Raw genomic sequence first — 18,937 nt, 5'->3', positions numbered from 1 at the left:
TCAATAGCCAGCCCCCATTACCCCTTTTGAGGAAGCAATAGTGAAAGGTTTTTCACATAAAAGTTGGATCTAGAATGGGGCTTGAGCCAAGCTGGAGACAGTCACGCATGTGCAGCAGGATTGGGATTCCTTTGCAAGCCAGTATTTGCAGGCAAAGTGACGAGTAACTGCCACACCATAACAGGCTGTGGCCATTCAATCTGAGCAGCACCCACATAGTGGGAGTTTACTCCTGCCCTTGGCAGCTTTTGAAGAATCTGTGGTGTGGTTGCTCTTTGCCTGGGTCTTGCCAGGGCTGCTTTTGCATGTGTTGTCTTTGCTTTCAGAGTATTTGGGCAGCTAATTCCTTTTGATTTCAATGGAAGTAGGGGCCTAAATACCTTTTTGAAAATCTCAGCCTGTTTTAAGATCTATTTCAAAAGCCCGGTGCAGACTCAAATTGTTCTGAAATTTGCTGTGTCTCATCAGCAAGGCCACGATGTTAGCACCGCGATATTTAGCGTATTTCAGGGCAGAGGTGTGAGGATCACTGAAGACTGAGATGGCTGCTTTGTGGGAGGGGGAGAGAGCCTTGCTGCTGTTGGAAGAGTTTGACTTTGCCATGAGTTGCTCTTCTCTACATTGGAGTCTGGGCTGCCGGTTTATTTGTCTCTCATCCCTCTTCTTTTCTGAGCCCCTTTCCTCCTCAGCTAGAGAAAAAATGAAGGGAAGAGCAGGGCATTGCCCTTCACACTGAAGTGCAGCCAAAGACTTATGCAAAAGAGATGAACTAGTTCCCTTTTAGAACATGTCCCAGAGAGGGCACCTGTATATGTGTTGCCCCTCGGCGGTCCAGCAAGGGCCTCCACTCAGGTTTCCGGCTCCCCTGGCTCTCACGTCTCCTGGGTGGAGATACACCTCTCTGCCCCCTTCTGACTGAGGTACTTCCAGGCTGTTCAGTTCCCTGGTCAGCAGCTGCCAGCCTCACCCTGTTTGTTGTGGGTATTTTATGTCAGTCATGGCTAGGGCATGGGCTTCTGTGATGTTTTGTTTGTTGCCCATGACGTGTATGTGACTTTTACTAAAAATACCCAGACAAAAACCTTACTCTTACTGCTCATTGTTATCACCTGGGCTTGAGGGCAGGTCACAGCCCAAGGTGCTTGGGCACCACCTCCCCACTGGTGGCTGGCACAGGCACAGCGGATGCAGCCTGATGGCAGACACAGCTGTCCAGGAGTTGCTTATGTCTTGAGGCCACTAGGCTGTGTGAATGAGTCTCGGCTGCTCTGGTTTTGGTCAGACACACACTTCAATGCCATTGCTGTCTGGCTCAACCACCATAAGTTTTGAATGCTGCAGCAGCTCGCTTCCAAACTGGCTGGGAATGGGTGCAGCTTCAGGGACCAAAACACCAGCAGGTGACTGAAAGAAGAGAATGGGGGCAGGGGGGACAGAGATGAACAAAGGAGGGGAGGGGAGATGGAGGACCCTGGTATGGGGGGAGAGGGCTAGAGGGGCACACAGAACCCCCTTGCATGGAGGGGGGGAGGGAGAGGGTTTAGACTGGGATGGGAATGGGCAGGAGCGGCGCCAGGGTTTTTGGCACCCTAGGTGGGGGTTCTTCCGCACTTCTGGTCGTTGGTGGCAATTCTGCCGTGGGGAGGGTCCTTCCGCGGCTCCTGGTCTTCGGGGCACTTTGGCGGCGGGTCCCGGAGCGAGTGAAGGACCCGCCACAGAATTGCCGCCCAAGACCCGGAGCACAGAAGGACCCCCTGCCGCCTAATTGCTGCCGAGGGCAGCAAAATGCCACCTCCCCAAATCCTAGTGCTCTAGGTGACTGCCTAGGTTGCCTAAATGGAAGCGCCAGCCCTGGGCATGGGTGGAGAATGGGGGACCTTGGGATGGGGGAAATGGAACTGGGGTGCACAGAACTAAGCCTTGGCAGAGACAGGGGTCTATGGGCCAGTGATTACTGCCTGTCTCCTGAGCAGCAGAGATTGGAGGATGGTCCATCAGGCACCGGTGCCTAGGAGACTGCCTTGGTGTTAGGGATCTGTGCTAAGGTGATCTCAGGTGGGAGGCTGGCTGGTACCAGGAGCATGAGGACTGGTGCCTCGATTCCAGCAATCTGTGCCTAGGGGGAGAAGAGTGCAGGGCTGGGGACCTGGGCATTCTAGCCAGTGACGGAGATTGCAGGACCAGTGTCCTAGGCTGTAGGGATGGGGACGAATGCCTGTGATCCGGAGACCAATAGTATTCCCCTGCCCTCTGCTGAGGTCCTATGACTGGCTTGCCCTTGGACTCCAGGGCCTTAGCCATGTCTGTCTGGCCTACCAGGTTTTTGGCTGCTTGGACTGCCTGGGGTGACGAAGATCCCCACAGGAGCTGGAATCCTCCACCACTCCAAGGAGGTGGCGCAGGATCCCTGGCTGGACTAGGGGGTTGGGCTGTAGCAGTATTTCCCTATATTTCTGGGGCAGGCATATGGCCTGAACTAGGTCCTTTGCCTAGCACCCTCTTCCCCTCCTTGAATGGTGCCAGGGAACCCCTTCCTTCAGTTGCTTCTTGGTGAGGGGGAACAGTGCTGGCAGGGCACTTTGCACTGATGCCGAGGTGCTAGGAGGAGTCCTGGCAGGAGGGCTTGGAGCTGTACTGGGCCGAGTATCAATCAGGAGGGCTTTCAAGCCCTTGTCCCTCTCCTTTGGGGCTGAACATTTTTTTTTTTTTTTTTTTTTTTTAAATCTGTGCTTGTCCTTTAGCTGGGATTCCCCCAAGCTCTTCAAACAGCTGCTGTGGCGGGCACTGATAGGCATTGGCCTGTTGCATGAGGAAGATGCCTTGAAGCCCTGCTCCAGGGCAAAGCCCCAGCCGGGACTCTTACCAACAATTAAATTGGCTCACTAAGTCCCTACGAACTATATATTAAGAGAATATCAATGGGCTGTTAAGAACTGCCAATGCTTTTGGGATGCAAGACAGAGCTCTGACCAATTGTCCTGGGTGCAGGGCCGGTGGCGCCTAATGTACTGCCACGTGAGCATAGCACACCAGAGGGCGCCCCAACTGACCCTACAGATACTGCTAAGGCAAAAATCTCTGACTGCATGTGGGTGTGCGCACACCTAGAATGGAAGTGACATGAGCACGTACTTGATGAAAAATGAGGGGTTCAGAGGGGGCTCTGAGCTGGGCAGGGGGAGGTTGGGGTGAAGGCTTCAGCTGAGGGTGTGGGCTCTGGGGTGCAGGAGGGGACTCAGGGCTCGGGCCAAGGGGTTCAGCGTGCAGGAGGGGATTAAGAGCTGGAGCAGGGAGTTGGGTGTGGACTCTGTCTAGGCGGGGCTGTGGGCACTGGGGCCAGGGATGATGGGATGGGGGTGTGGGAGGCGGCTCACGTCTGGGGCTGAGGGGTTCGGAGTGTGTGTGGGGGCTCAGGGCTGGGCGTGTGGGGGGGGTTTGGGTGTGGGAGGTGCAGGCTCTGGTGTGGGGCTGGGGATTTTGGGGTGCAGGATGTGGGAGGGAATTTGGGTGCTGGAGGAGGCTGGGGCAGGAGCCAACAGGTGGCGCTTACCTTTGGTGTTTCCTGGAAGCGGCCAGCCTGTCTGGCTCCTAGGAGCAAGGGGCTTTGTGCGCTGCCGGCACTCATAGACACCACCCCCTGCAGCTCCCACTGGTTGCGGTTCCTGGCTAATGGGAGCTGAGGAGCCAGCGCTCTGGGCAAGGGCAGCATGTGGAGCCCCTGTAGCTGCTCCTGCACCTAGGAGCCAGACATGCCAGGAGCTGCATGGTGCCAGAGCAGGCAGGCAGCCTGCCTTACTCCCTAATGGTCTAATTGCTTTGGGGCAGCCACCAATTTCTCCCACTCTTATATCCCCGCTAAGTAATGTTGCCATGTCCCCTCTTTTAGGGCTATTCACTGCCTTACACAGCTCCTGGTGGACCCAATGGTGGTCTGGCCGTGGCTCTAGGGTGCAACTAGGGCCTTTTATAGCCCACCCATTGCCCCTTCTTCAGCCAGGCTGCCGCCCAGGCTTCTCAGCACTTACAGCCCTAGTCAGTTCCGTGACATTAAATGAAAATAAATACCAAGGTGAGGCTCTTGTTAGCTGGATATATTTCTTTTTTTTCACAGAACACTGTTTGCAGTAGAGGAAACTGGCATTGCAGTCTGTTGGTACAATGGTATGTTCACGTAAACCAGTACATGGTCATCCTTTAGCATAGAAAACACTAATGGCGTGTGCCCTATCAGAATTCAGGAGTTCTTCTTCAATCCTTTCTCTCTCGGGTTGTCTTTTTGTCAGTTTGTTTCTAAGAACATCTTCAAGGTTTCTCCAAAGGAAAGGCCATCGGCTCTCAGCTAGCAGAAAGATAATACAGAGCTGTCGTTGCACATGCGGGATGGCACCTTCTCCCGCTGGGCAGCTGACTTGGTCTAGATTTTTTTCCAACTCATTTTTATTAAAAAAATAAAAAAATGCTCCAACTATCAGTTTTACAAGGCATACAAAATCTCTAAAAGGGAAACACAAGGGCAAGGTGCTGAGGTACGAAAACACCTGAGGTAGTTTTTTTTTTTTCTCTTCTTTAAAAAGAAAAAAAAATTGCAATTTCCATGCCCTGGGCCAACAACATCTTGTAAGTTATTTTTGTCTCCCCTCCCCTCCCCCCATTTAAAAAACAAAAAGAAAGAAAGAAGCCCTTTTCCCCTAATCCTGATGCAGTGTCCTCCCCGTGTAGGGGCTGAAGCTTCTGCGTCGCTGAGGGCTCTTGTTTTTCTTTCTTTCTTTCTTTTGCAAAAATGCTAGTACAAGTACCATGGTGGCTGGGTTGGGTGATAACCAAAGTGGAAGTTGTGGCTGGGTGTTTCTTGTGTTTGTTTTCGGTGGTGTGTTACTTAGAGCACAGCTGATGTGGTGGTGAAGAGAGAGAGTAAGAGAGAAAGTGAGAGGGAGGGAATAGGACAGAATGCAAAAACCAGTGTGGAATCTGTGAAGCAAAGAGAAACAGGTATGTGAGCTGGACAGAGATATATAGAGAGATTCCTCTTCTAAGAGACGGTATCCCTTGTGTTGGCACAGACAGACAATCCAAACGCTGCTCTTCCTAAAGCCTTTACGGAAATTGCCACTTTTTACCCTCTTAATTTTGCTGCTGGCAGTATCTTCAGTCTATCGTATATTAGATATCCAAGTGGACTCGTTTCTTTTCTTAGATGTCTAAAAAAGCCTGCTTTTTCGTCAAACAAAAAGCCCCCCAAAACAAGTAAAAAATAAAAAAAAAATTACTCCCCCCCAAAAAAAATCGGTTAGTTTCATTAGATATATTAATTCTAAAATATATTAATGCTGCGAGCACCACCTCGCACTGCAGCACATGCATTGTAAAAATCTTCTCATCTAGTATGTGCATACATGCACAAAGAGTGGGTCCTAAAGAGCTGTCAGGGGGTTGTTTGCCCCATCTCTGCCTATGTTAGTCCAACTAAAGGGATAGCGTCGTGCTAGTAAATAGAGGAATGTGAAGGCTGTGGCCTGGAAGAGTCTGCAGAGCCCCTGCTGTGTGGTAGCGCCAGTGTGAGTGGGTTGGAACCGGAACCCTCCCCCATCCCCTCCCCACTGTGAGTCCTCTGCACAGCCCAGCCGTGGGCAGACATTTATGCCTCAGGAGGGTCTTTGGTTGGCTCCCCGATCTGGCGCTCTGGCAGGTATTGGAAGGGCTACATTCATCGGTTGTTGCTGGCTGGCGTGTCGGAGCCTCACTTGCTGCGCTGTAGGGAAGGGGCTCCCTGAACATGTTTCTGCTCCTGCTGCTTCACCTGCTGTACGATTTCCCTGATCTTGCGCTGTGCAGTCTGCAGGCAAAGCGAGAGAGAGAGAAACAGCTGCAGAGATGGGCCAGGTGGGGTGGGACCCAGTGGCCCAGTGCAGCGCCCCCACCTGGTGCAGAGGCCTGTGTCTCTCGGGGCAGCAGAGAGACAGGCCTGGGGTTGTGTTTGGGAAGCACACAGCGAGTTTGCAAACAGCCTTGGCCTGCAATGCTGCCCAGGGCGTGGAGTTTTCAAATGTGCTCAGTGCTGGGCTGGCTGGGGCTGAATTTCCATCCCTCAGTGCCCTGGCTCAGCTGTATGAAGCAAACCCTTGTGTACTGGTCGTGCTGACACTTCCACACTGTGACATTGATGCCTGCCCCTCACACTGCCTATCCATGCAGTGAAAGCCTGGCACGGCAGCGCCTGCAGCAGAGCAGGGTTTTACTGGGCCTAGCGTGTCAGTCGCTGCTCAGCTGCTAAATCCTGACTCCATGTGACCCCATAATTTGAAATTCCTGTGTGTAACCCCAGAACTTGACAGTACTGCAGTCAGCCATCTTGTGTGTCCAGCAACCACTAGCTGAAAACCAAATGCCCCAGAGCTAGGAATAATCTTAGGCCCTGAAGGGCAAGGCCATGCAGCTGCATGGTTGTGGTTTGCTAATCAGAATGGGAGGAAAGGGCAGAGAGTCAATGCACTATGAGAACAGGAGGCATGTTTGAAGAATCGACCTTGGTTAAGTGCCCCTGACATGTTTTATTGTTATGACTGGAAATACTAGAAATGTTTTGATGATGAGAAATAATGAATAGTTTGCTGAAATTAGGGGTTACTATGGTGACCCACCAGGAGTCATGTGCTTTGTTTAAGTTAGCTATAAAAGATTAGGCAAAAGGATACATTTTGGAGCAGCCTGAGGAAGCTTTCCTTTGGGCAAGGAGCTGGCACCTTAATTCCCCAGCAGCTGGGTGGAAGGAGGGCACCCGAAAGGCTGGTAGCTGATTCCTCAAAACCATTCCAGACTTTGGGTAAATATAGATGTTTGGGATGCGCTAACCCTGCTGCTACACTATAGCATATGTGTGTATGTATGTGTATGTGTGCTTAAGAGCTAATAAAAAGTAGTTTTATGTAAAAGCTCTCGTTTGTACCAATCATTTATCAGATGGAGGAGCTGTATCCCCTCTGATTTATTCCTGACACCACCCAGAGAGAAGCAGATACCACTGCAAGGAGTTCTGAAAACCCTGGGTAATAAATAATCCCACTCTTCTATCCTGGGTTGTGCAGTGATGTGTGAGCAGGACTAAGGAGATGCTCTTTCTATTTAGCCTTTACGGAAGACTGTAATGGCTTCCATTAGCCTAGAGACAGTCAGTACAGGCTGGATGCTGCCCATGGCGATGACCGGGCAGGTTCTCTCCCCCTTTGCTCTTGCAGCACAAAGAGGCCACAAACTGGGCATCGGCAGGTGCTTGTGGGTGCTCATCAGGCCCCTTATGTTTGAAAATCTCGGTCCTAGTCCATAATTTATAACCAACAAAATCATATACCAGCACGTTCCCCCCTTGTCAGCTTGGGCGCGCTCACTGTGGTGCTATGGAACAGGCTCCTGCCAACCACAGGGCTGGAACATTCTAGAACAGTGGTTCTCAAGCTATTGTACTGGTGACCCCTTTCACATAGCAAGCTTCTGAGTGCGACCGCCCCCTTATAAATTAAAAACACTTGTTTATATATTTAACACCATTATAAATGCTGGAGGCAAAGCAGGGTTTGGGGTGGAGGCTGACAGCTCACGACTCCCCCATATAATAACCTCATGACCCCCTGAGGGGTCCCAACCCCCAGTTTGAGATCCCCTGTTCTAGAAGGGTCAGGGAAATAACCACCTATAGGCCTGAGCTCTCCAGGTGGACAGATACGGACACAGATCTGTATCAAACTAACACTGACAGAATGGCTCCAGTCAGCAGTTGGACCTGCAAGACCCTAGCTGTCACGTGAGGATGGTGTGAGGGGTAGACTTCTTTTGGGGGGGGGGGGGGGCAGGGAGGAAGGAAATTAAATGCAAAATTCTACTCAGATGCAATGTGACTGAGGCAAATTTAAGCAAACTAATGGTCAGGCAACGGAAAGGTTCAGGTGACTACAACTCTGACCTCTTTGCTCACGGGTTAGGTTGTGAAATGTGTGTACGCTGATATCCACAGTGGGACTGATCCAGTTTGCCTTGACATCAATGCCCGAGTTCCTATTGACTTCAATGGGAATAGGGTGAGAGCTGGTGTGTGCAATGTGGGGAAGTTAACAGTACTAGAATGCTACCAATCATTTACAAATGAACTGCTTCAGTATCACATGAACAGAGCTGGTTACACGTATAGGAAACCAAGTGACGTGTGTGTGATATGTACACTTTAAATCTAGGGACAACATACCCAAATGCATGTACTGCAATGGTTTTGTACTTATGGGAAGCCAGGGTTCACATCCTTGTATCAGAACCAAGAAGGCAGGATTTGTATAGATAATACAGACTTTGTCCCTGATGTGAAGGGGTGGACAGATTTCCCTTCTGCCACAAAATACTTTGGAAATTGAAAAATATTCATGCCCTGTACCTGACTGGCAAAGAAATGCCCGATGATTTTAACGACAACTTCCTCATTCTCATCAGGAGTTTGGTCACGGGGGACAATGACTTCTGCACTGGTTAAGTTCTGCAGTTCGTTCACCTGTAGGAAGAGAAGTTTTAACAGTCTGTGTGCATTGTTAACCACTCCAGCTACTGCACCTACCCCCAAACTGATCCTGGATTTTCCTCAAAGCCCAGCCAGAAGCAGGACAGCCAGCAGGGGTGTTCTGCTCTTCCGGTGTGTCTGCTCCAGCGGGCTGCTTGGGGTGTGGAAGAGATGGGCTAGGGCTGTGGTCAATGGATCCAGCGCTCTATGGATCCTGGACGGGCTGCACTATGCAAACAGAGTGGAAGCTCTCTGTCTCCCTCCTTAGCACCTTCAGGCAAAGCAGGTTTACCGCACCTTTGTTCACTGGAGACTGGACTCTACACTGCTAGCCATAGGCAGAGTCCAACCAGCCGACTGGAGGGATCTCTCCCTTCTTCCCACACACCTTTGTACCTTGCTGGGCTTCTCAGATCAGCAGCGGTATGAGCTCAGCTGTGCTCACCCAGCTGTGGCAGTGCCCAGCAATTCCAAATACCCTCCCCCTAAGGAATCAGGACATCTCCTAAAATGACTGAAGGATGGGTAGCTAATGGCTCTGCAGTGCCTCCAGCTGGCCAATAAGTATAGGGAAGGACTCAGTGAGAGAGAGTTTTGGCTCAGGCATCAGAAAGACTGGCGCCAGAGGCAGTGATGCCAGTCTAACACAGCAGAGACTCTCCTGCCAGGCTGCTGGTGCAGTTCACTGGGAAAGACCCAACAGCACAGGACCACGGGCCATGTCTGCTGCAGGATCAGAGCTGTTTGTATTACTGAAGGCCCTGAAGTGACCCCAGCTGCTTTGCTGGGTGTGTGTGTGCAGGGGTGTCCTGTCCCATGTGATTTTCTCTCCATGCTGGGTGGCTACAAAAGAGCTACGGAACAATCAGCAAACAAAGCCAAAGGAATTTCAGTTCCACAGCTCCCCAATCTCCTGGGTCTGGCTGATGTACCGTTTTGCCACCTTTGCCTATCACGCGTCCAGCTGCAGAGGAAGGCACCTTGATGTGGGCTTCAAGCTTCACTTCTTCTTTGGGATTAAAGAAGTTTTCTTCCTTCAGTTTGCCAAATATCCGGCCCTGGGCCTGGAGAGGAAGAAGATCCCATGGTGAATTCCAGGCTCAAGCTCTGTACTTCTGTGCATGTGGGGCAGGGAAGGGAGAACTGGACTGGGCCACAGCGAGGAAAAAGAGTGGTCTATGGGCTAAACCACCTGACTGGGAGGCAAGGTGAGTTCTTGGCTCCCTTAGACCCCCTGGGGGCCCAAGGCCAGAGTTCAGAGGCACCCCACACGCAGCAGCTCCCAGTTAGGCATCTTGCTGAAGTGGCCAGATTTTCAAATGCTCTTAGTGTCCAGTGACTCTGGATCAGGCCCCTATCCTGGGAACTGAGCAAGCTGGGACATCTGGCCCTTCACCTTCTGGAGCTTGGCTCCCTGCCTGCACAATGGGAATAACACCACTCCCTGGGGCTGCCTTGTCTGTGCGGCACCTCATGCTCTGGGGCTCCGTCCGGACGGCACCTCACGTGCCAGGGCCCTGCGCTCCTGAAATTCTACATGGCCAGTCCCGTACCACGGGCCCAGAGGGCACTGTGAAGGCCAGAGGAGGACACTGGGATCCCGAGGCAGGACTGTTGGCACTGGCAGTCTCCTTCCAGTAAGTGCAGAGTGGAAGCGGGCCATTGAGGCAGTGCTGCCCCCTGCTGATAGCCCAACTGCCTTTTGCAGAATGCAGATGTTAGTAGCCCTGTAGGTCCATAGCTCTTGTGAGTGCAGAGGATACAACTCTGAAGTGTGCTCTGCCCCTGTTCCTTTCAAGGAGGTGTTGACACAGAAGCATAATGACGATGTGACACCCATGAACATGGCTAACTGTCTGAGGACTGATCGCTTCTGCAGTGACACTCAGCTGCTCTGGAATTGTAGGGGGAGCCCGAGACTGCAGGTGGAACTGGAGCTGAGCTCTGCCAATCTGTCCCTATAATGCTGAGCTTTGGTTCCCTGTTGGGCAGCAGCGGCCTCTCCTGGCTGTAAAAGGGTCATGCAGCCCCCCTTCTGGGTGGCTGTCTGCAGGCAGGGGGCCTCCACCCCAGCCTGGGAGCACATCTGTGCAGTTAGCTCTCTTCATGCATGGAGCCTGCATGGACAGGACAGAGCAGGCTCCCTCATTAGCACAGCCCGTGACACCCTGCTAGCCCTCCCGCCACTCCTCTGGGGCACAAACAGCACAGCCCTCCCACTGGCAAGGGAGAGATGCTACTGCTGAGCCTCAGCTCCCTTCACACAGGATCAGGCCCATCAGTCTGCTCTCTCCCCTCCCTGCTAACCCGGAGTTCTCAGAGCTACCCTTTAAAGCATGTGTTTGCTCTGGTTTCTCCAGGGCCGAGCACCCAGGGGCTTTGAATCTGTACAGTATCACAGAGCCCCTGCTTCGCTCTGCCCTACCTGCTTCCCACTGACCTTAAACTGGGCTTCAGGGGGCCCAGTGATGATGACCATCCTTTCGCTGGCATCTGGACCCTCTGCTGGTGCAATCTACGAGCCACAGAGAGGCAAGTGATTAACAGCAACATGAGCCTGGCACACTCTCCCCAGGCCCCCACACCTGACCCTAGGTCTGCCCCGCTTCGGAGCACTCAGACTGTGTGTGTCATGGGGAGCTCAGCCAGATCTCAGGAAGGCGTCAGAGCGTTCAGGGTATTTCATGTTCTTTAATGGATGCAGAGTGGAATCTGCTCTGTCCACAAAATTCACACTAGAGTAGTTCAGAACTGGACTAGCTGGGAAACAAGGATTTTTTCCAGGAAAAGTTTAGACAAAGATGAATTCCCTCTCCTTTTCATCAGCATTTCCCTTTGAGGGTTTTCAGCAAAAGGGGACATTGCTTGTAAATATTTCTGTTGTGTTGAAAGGCCCATTGAGCTGGCCTGACAAACTCTGCCGAGATCTGAGCATTTGGACGCTGGGCAGAAGGGCTTGCAGACGTGCCCAGCTCACTAGATCTCTGCCTGCATGTTGCTGAAAAAATAATGCAGGCTCTGAACATGCAATTGGCTGTGCTGGATTGTGCTGAGTCCTGCACAAACAGGGAGGTGTGCAGTCACAGTGCCCCTGATAACAGAGGCACTTGGAGGCTTGAGGGGGTCAGTTGCAAGGTGTGTTAGCAGATGCTAGCGGGCAGCATGCCTTTATCTAGCCCCCTCCGACTGCAGGGGAGTGGCACTGGGGGATCTGTTCTGTGGAAATGGGATCGGACAGGCCCTCTCTCTTGAGACAAGCTCAACACAAGAGTCCAGCAGCATTTGGCATGGCACTCACACTGCCTTCACATGGGAAGAGTTAAACACTGATTCATGCGTTACGTTTACCCTGACTCAAGAATGACACACCGGCTGACCCACGTTGCGGTGGCCTGGAACCAAGCCCCCAAGTGGTTGTGTGTCTGTCTGCATCACTGAGTCACTGCCCATGAGTATCAGCTGCTCCCTACGGCAAGCTGCCTTCCCTGGACCCAGCTACATTCCCTTGAGGAGGTGGTGTGTGTGTGGGAAGGGGACACTGTTGTGGGGAGATATTCGGTCTTCACGTCAAAAGCCATGTGAGCAGCCGGGGGCTCAGCCTGCCCCTCGCTATGGGCTCCCCCCGGACCCAAGGGGAGGAGCTGTGTACCCAGTTACAGTGGAATGGGAAGCTGCCAATGGTGTCTATGTTCAGTATACGCTGGCTCAGCCCAGAGGAGGGAGAGTTCATTTCTCCTAGGGGAATGAATGAAGAGCGGCAGGTCACCGCTGTCTTTGCTGCACAGGTCAGCCTGGTTACAGGCACCTGGGTCTGAGCACCTGGGTGAGCTCAGCCTGGGTGTGAGCTGGGCACCCCCTTGGCAAAGCCCTTCCCCCAGCAGTCTGTCCCCCTCGTCCTGTATTCCCCGCATCAGCCAGGAGTGATGCTGGAGGCGAAGCAAGCTGAACAAGTGGAACTATTAAATCCTGTGCACTGCTCTGTCCATGTGGCCACATTGCATCCAGCCCAGCTCCCGGGCCTGCTGATGTCCCCTCAGTGACAGTCCCTCCAGGGAGCATGGGCCCAATGACTCTGGTCCCGCTGGTCATGGTCCATCTTCACGATTTTACAGACATTGTGATACAGTCTGACACCCAGCTCCCGATCCAGGTCCCTCAGCCAGAAGCTGCTAGCACAGAGTCAAGCTGGGCTTGTCTTCAACCAGACTCAGCTGGTCACAGGCTCTGGAACACACTTTGGTCTCCTCAGCAGGCAACTGCACCAGGAGTAACCTAGCTCCATGTTCCTGTCACCTCTCTCCAAGCCCAGCAAACTGTCTCTGGAGTCTCCTCCGTCCCTGTGGGGTCGGTCTCTGCATGGTTCTGTCCCTCCATTTTGTGTGTGTGTGGGGGGAATCTCTGTACTGCTGTGGGCTCTCTCTGGGTGCTGTGTCTGCTGGCTCCCAAGTGTCTCCTCTTCCTTCAGGTCACTCATCCCTCCTGTGCAGTCACCTTGTGTGATCTGTGTGCCACTGCACCACTTACCCCCTCCTTTCTAGTACCTGCTTTCTCTGCTTCTTGGCCATCTCCTTTCACAGCATTTCCATTCTTCTGGCTGCAAAAGACCTTCCTTTACTGGTAGCAGGGTTTTGGTCCTTCACCCCACTATTTCCTTGATCTAGACTGTTGGGAACCCCTGCGTGCCAAAAATGCTAACAAAGAGGAAGAGGAGGAGGAGGAGGAAGAGGAAACAGCCTTGTGTAACAGTCTCTTAGCTGTTTTCATGGCTGATTCCACCTTTCTATTACTCTGGGGGTACGCTGCATCTGAATAGCACTGTTTTTCCTTGAAGGTAAATACGTCTGCTCCCGCCTGTTCCTATGGGTAGGCTGGCAGCTCACATGGTAACAGGGTCTCCTTCTGCTGTCACACCCTTCTATCCATGGGCAGAGTTGTGTATCCATTCACAGCTAGTAAATGCACTCTCAAGCTAGGCTCAGACAGCTGTCAATGCCCAGGCGTGAGGTGTGTATTTTTTGCCTGACATCTTTCCTTATTGTGGCAAGGACAACAGTTCTCTGTCCTCAAAATATGACTCTGACCTACACTCTCAATTCACTTTTCATTTGAAAATTTGGTTCTGCTCCTACCAGAAGTTGGCTTTCGTCTTCTGGCCTCCTTGGTTGGATGTCTTTTTCTGCAGCCTCTTTGGGAGACAGCTCTCCTGCCTGGTAGTACTTCAGGGCAGGGGCATACATTATCATTTGTTTCAGCATGTCCAATGCTTGCTGTTGGGGACCTGCCAGTCCCACTCAATACCCTGCCTCAGGAGCTGTTGTATGGGTTCCGCCACTGCAGCCAGAACTTGCACAGAACATTGTTGTTCTTACAAACCACTGCACCCCTTTCACAGCCTCTGGAGCACGCCTTAAGCTTGTTGGGATCCGCTTTCAGTGCCGTTGCTATGAGCTGGTGTCCAGTGTACGGCACCTCATGCTGTTTTGAGTGGCTTCTTTTCGGAGTTGAGTTTTATATTTTTTGCCCAGCATCGTTGTAGAAAAGCCTGTTTTCTGTCATTGTCTCGTTCAGCATCTGTATTGTTGCTCTCTTCACCTACAATGAGGATATCATCTGCAATTATGTTCACCCCAGGCAGCCCTTCCAGCACTTGGGTGAGTCTTCCCTGGAACACATCTGGTGCTGGGCTTATGCCCGTCACCATGTGCAGCCACCTGTAGCGACTAAATGTTGTTGCAAAGGTTGTCAGCCAGCTTATTTGCCAAACCCCATTCCTTACATCAGAGACCACCAAGATTTGCCTTTGGAGAGTTCTAGCAAGATGGCATCAATGGTGGGCAGTGGATAGTGTCATCTTTTCAATCCCTGGTTCAGTGGCTTTGGGTCTATGCAGATGTGTAATTAGCCTGATGGCTTCTGTACACCTCCATGCTGCTTACTGAGGCTATAGTGGCTCTGCATGTGCTATGATACTCCCAGTCTGCAGACTGTTGAGCTCCTTGTGCCCCAGATTACACAGTGCTACCAGAGCTGTCCTTTGTGCTAAGCACATAGGTTCCATTGTGGGGTCTATTTCCAGGAACAGTTTTTCTGCTAGGCCCCCGTTGCCTTGGAACACATCCCCATATGCTTTTGCCATTGCCTCCATTGTCCATTGGACTCCCCCTTTTTCTTCTTGCTCTGCAGCTGTGAAATTCTGATGCTGCCCTTGGTCACATCCAGGGCTTGTACAGCTGTATGCCCCAAGAGGGGTCTGTGGTACTTGCCATCTGCCACCACAAACTTCAGCTGGCCCTGGCTGGCGTTTGCCAGACTAGTTACTATGAGGTGACATTTTTCTCTGGGCTGCATTGTGCTCTCATGACATTATTAGATTGCACCTGCTCTTTGAAATGGGTATGAGTGTCCAATCCACCTTGAGGAATCACATTCCAGGAGGCCCCACTCTTCAGCTGAAATTGCACAGGGTGTTTCCTTGGTAACATTGCAGCATGCACGAAGGTTGGTACTGGCTCCTCCTGCTTTCCTGGCCCAACAGTCTGAGCCCAATATGCCCATCTTGTACAAGTCTGACAATCTTTGGGGACCTTTGTCTGCTTTGCCCACACTGGTTCAGTTTGTCTTGTTCCTTGCAGTGCTGTCCTAGCACAGGGCCCACCTCTACCTGCTCAAGCCGTCTCCCTTGGTAAATTCATCTCACGGAGCCCTGGCCACCTGCTTGCCTTTGCTGTTGTCTCATTGTATGTACTTCTGGGGCTGTCATTCTTTCTCTTGCAGCTTCCACCGCATGTCCCATGGGTAAACATCTGTCTAGTCTGAGATCACCTTCCCAGTGCAGCCGCTCCCACAGGCGGGATCCCAAGTGCCGCAGACTGTCCTGTCCTGAATCAAGGAGTCTGACAAGTCCCCAGAATCATATGTTGCAGCCAGTGTGCGTAAGGCAGTAGCATAGGGGTCCATCCTCTTCCCTTAGGATGGATCTCTAGTCACTCTGCAGTTCTGCATCAGGGAGCAACAGGGCACTGCTGTGAGGCTTGAGGCCATGGTGAGCTTCAGAGCAGTGCCAACCTCTCTGCTCTGTTCCCTAGTATGGTAAAGTAGCAGTTTCACTTTCCTGTTGTTGTCATCCTCCTGCATGGCCAGGTCTGTGCACAGCTCAGCTCCACCTTTGCCCGGGTCCATCGCTGGGCTAGGTTTGTGCCTGCACAATTCAGGGCTGGGGGTCTCGGACCGAGTGCCACGGCTCACGCCGCCAACTGCTGTGCTGCAGAGAACTCATCGCTCCGGTGCTGCTACCGCATTTCGTTTGCAAAGAGTGAGGTTGGAGGTGGGTAAGCTGAACAAGTGGAACTTTATTAAACTCTGTGCACTGCTCTGTCCATGTGACCATACTGCTTCCAGCCTAGCTCCTTGCACTACCTGTTCTGCTGGTGTCTCATCACTAATAATCCCTCCAGGGAACATTGCTGCTCTGACTCCAGTGTGTCTGGAGGTACACCCCATAGGTTTTCGTGCTGAGACTCTAGGATTAATTCCCAGGCAATTATGATGAATGCAGATGAACTTGTCTGTTCCTTTTTTTTTTGGGAGGGGGGCAAAAAGGGGGATTGTGGGAAGGGACTGGAGGCCTATCAGCACTTGAGTGATTTAGCCTGTGTTCTCACTACAAAGCGGGAAGGTTCCAGCCTGAGCTAAAATGGAGAGACTGGGCTCTACCTACCCCCTGGGTCAGCTAGCCAGGGCTTAAAGCACCTCCAGATCCAGGGCAGAGGTTATTGTGTGTGGTAGGGAGCCTGATTTAACTGTGCAGTGAAGATAGACCCTCCGGTAGTAAACTGGTGCTCAGCACCTTCTAGATAGCTGCCATGCATATTCCATGCCACCCCATGCAGCACTGCACAGTGAGCAGAGAATACTGCTCTGAGAGCATGGATGGGAGTGCTCCACAGGTCACCCCCCCCCCCAACGTAGGGTTCAGTAGGAGCATAGGAAGTGGATGGGAAGTAACTAAGAACATAAGAGCGGCCATACAGGGTCAGATGAAAGGTCCATCTAGCCCAGTATCCTGTCTTCTGACAGTGGCCAATGCCAGGTGCCCCAGAGAGAATGAACAACAGGTATTATCAAGTGATCCATCCCCTGTCATCCATTCCCAGCTTCTGGCAAACAGAGGCTAGGGACACCATGCCTGCCCATCCTGGCTCATAGCCATTGATGGACCTATCCTTCATGAACTTATCTAGTTCTTTTTTTGAACCCTGTCATCCTCTTGGCCTTCACAACATCCCCTGGCAAAGAGTTCCACAGGTTGACTGTGATTTGTGTGAAGAAACACTTTCTTTTGTTTGTTTTAAACTTGCTACTAATTTCATTTGGTGACCCCTAGTTCTTGTGTTATGAGAAGGAGTAAATAACACTTTATTTACTTTCTCCACACTAGTCATGATTTTACAGCCCTCTATCATATCTCCCCTTAGTCATCTCTTTTCCAAGCTGAAAAAAGTCAGTCTTATTAATCGCTTCTCATACGGAAGCAGTTCCATACCCCTAATCATTTTTGTTGCCCCTTTGTGTACCTTTTCCAATTCCAATATCTCTTTTCTGAGATAAGAAAAACTAAGGAAAAAAGAGATGGAGAGATGTCCTCCAAATATAGGGAGTAGGGGTGCTATGCCACCCATTTTATTTGCAGGGGTGTCCTTCTGGCTCTTCCATGGGTGCACTTTCGCCATGAAAAATGTACTGGGTTGTACCTTATTCCTTCTGCTGCAGCCTCGTGGCTGGCAAAAATAAATGATACCTGGTGAGCGAGTGGAGCAAATCCTTCACACCAGGAAAGGAGACTCCCTGTCTCCCGTTTCAACCATGGCAAACTATTTTATCTTTTTCTAAAAGATCTGAGGGGGGTTTGATCTGTGAGTCAGAGCTCTAGAGTGGTCTTGGGCTGTGTTAAGCATTAAATATCCCTGTCCATTCAGCTTTCCTGATGGTTTTATAATTGTGCACTAGAAAGCACACGGGGGCTATTCCATTAGAGAAGTATTTATGTTTACAGCCATCTTGTTCAACCAGAAACACACTCTGCACCCAGGACACCGGTCTGAGGGGTTCACACTGGCATGCTTTTCCCCAAAGCTCCTTGGCACCCGGACACTGGTCAGATTGAACTCTGGTTTCTCCCCAGGTGGCTCCAGTAAAACAAGGACTGGATCGATGGGGAAGGAAGCTGCACAGAAGAGACAGGCGTCAATGGTGGCATGTGTGTCTCACCTCTGCTGTGGGTTAGTATGTCTAGTGGTTAGAGTAGGACTGGGAGGCAGGAGAGCCTGGCCTCATCATCAGTGGCCTTAACCAAATCACTTAAAACTTCTGACCAACAATTTCAAAGAGGGGGAATCAAATTAGGCAGCTAGGTCCATACTGAGGCACCTGCCTGCCAGAGTGGCTCAGTACCTGCAGCTCCTGTTACCTTTACTGGGGACCGGCTGAAAACGGAGCCATTCTGACAAATGTCTCATTTTGAAGTGGTCAGGTTTGAATACTGCATTTCTGCCCCTCCATTTTCCTAGCGGTGTGGTGGGGACCATCCCATTCACACACCCCAGGGGCCAGCAGCACTGGTACAATGCCTGTCTGTGAGTAGTCAGCTAATCACCCTTGCGGTGGTATTCCCCACATCAGAAGAACCGTACAGGTTTCAGCAGCACCACCCCCTGTAGCTCACCGAAGCTGAGAGATTTGGGGATGGCAGACGCTCTGGAGTGACATCCCCCCACTGGCTCATGAGAGGATGTCACCATCAACAGACATGATGTGTGAGGGGAGAGACCAGAGCCCTCAAGGGGACAGAGATGAAGAAGCATTTGGCACCTGAGCCTGAAATGGATTTAGGTGCCTGACTGCTGGGGTTCTGAGCCCCAGTGTGTCAAGGTACCGATTCCTTTCTCCGTGTCAGCTTGGCAGTTGGTTGGCAGACACCCGAGAGGAGGAGGGTGGGGATGAAGGCAGCCGGCCAAGGTCTTTGCTTACCTTGATAGAGGCGCCAGCGAATCTCGCCAGCTGTTTAATGTGTTGGCCTTTCTTCCCAATGATGGCACCCACTGCCTGCGTCGGGATGAATAAATTCACAACCTCCTGTGCCGGCAACTGAGAGGAGAGAGACAAACACAAACACAGAGCTCTCAGTTGGAACCCGGCCTGCCTGATGCTTTCCCAGCCGCTAGGCAGGCAGGGCAGGGTTCCATTTCATGGCTCTTGGACGCATGCAATTGGGGTACAGCTGATTTGCCCCCTGCAGGAGAAATGAAATCTGCAAAGCTGAGCATGTCTAAAATGCCCATGAAACCATGCTCTTTTCCTATGACGGGGTGGGAGGGTTTCTCTTATTGTTATGCATTTCACTGC

General features: G+C 51.7%; 1 protein-coding gene across 3 annotated transcripts in view; it reads right to left on the bottom strand.

The window, feature by feature from the left end:
• Window positions 1-4,076: 4,076 nt before the first annotated feature.
• The window catches only part of IGF2BP2 (insulin like growth factor 2 mRNA binding protein 2), a 106,267-nt gene continuing 91,406 nt past the window's right edge, over window positions 4,077-18,937 (bottom strand). For 2 of the 3 annotated variants that reach the window (XM_050965503.1, XM_050965504.1), the window contains 5 exons: window positions 18,563-18,679; window positions 10,977-11,051; window positions 9,469-9,600; window positions 8,417-8,530; window positions 4,077-5,833 (listed from right to left, as the gene is read on the bottom strand). In XM_050965503.1, coding sequence (XP_050821460.1) covers window positions 5,738-5,833; window positions 8,417-8,530; window positions 9,469-9,600; window positions 10,977-11,051; window positions 18,563-18,679 — 534 coding nt within the window. In that variant the 3' untranslated portion in view covers window positions 4,077-5,737. The remainder of the gene's footprint in view (window positions 5,834-8,416; window positions 8,531-9,468; window positions 9,601-10,976; window positions 11,052-18,562; window positions 18,680-18,937) is intronic. The other variant, XM_050965505.1, reaches the window with a different exon arrangement.

Source organism: Gopherus flavomarginatus, chromosome 8 (genome assembly GCF_025201925.1).
Source record: "Gopherus flavomarginatus isolate rGopFla2 chromosome 8, rGopFla2.mat.asm, whole genome shotgun sequence".
Classification (NCBI taxonomy): Eukaryota; Metazoa; Chordata; order Testudines; family Testudinidae; genus Gopherus; species Gopherus flavomarginatus.
Note: the sequence above shows the minus strand (reverse complement) of the source record. Positions and strands in the feature narration are given on the sequence as shown.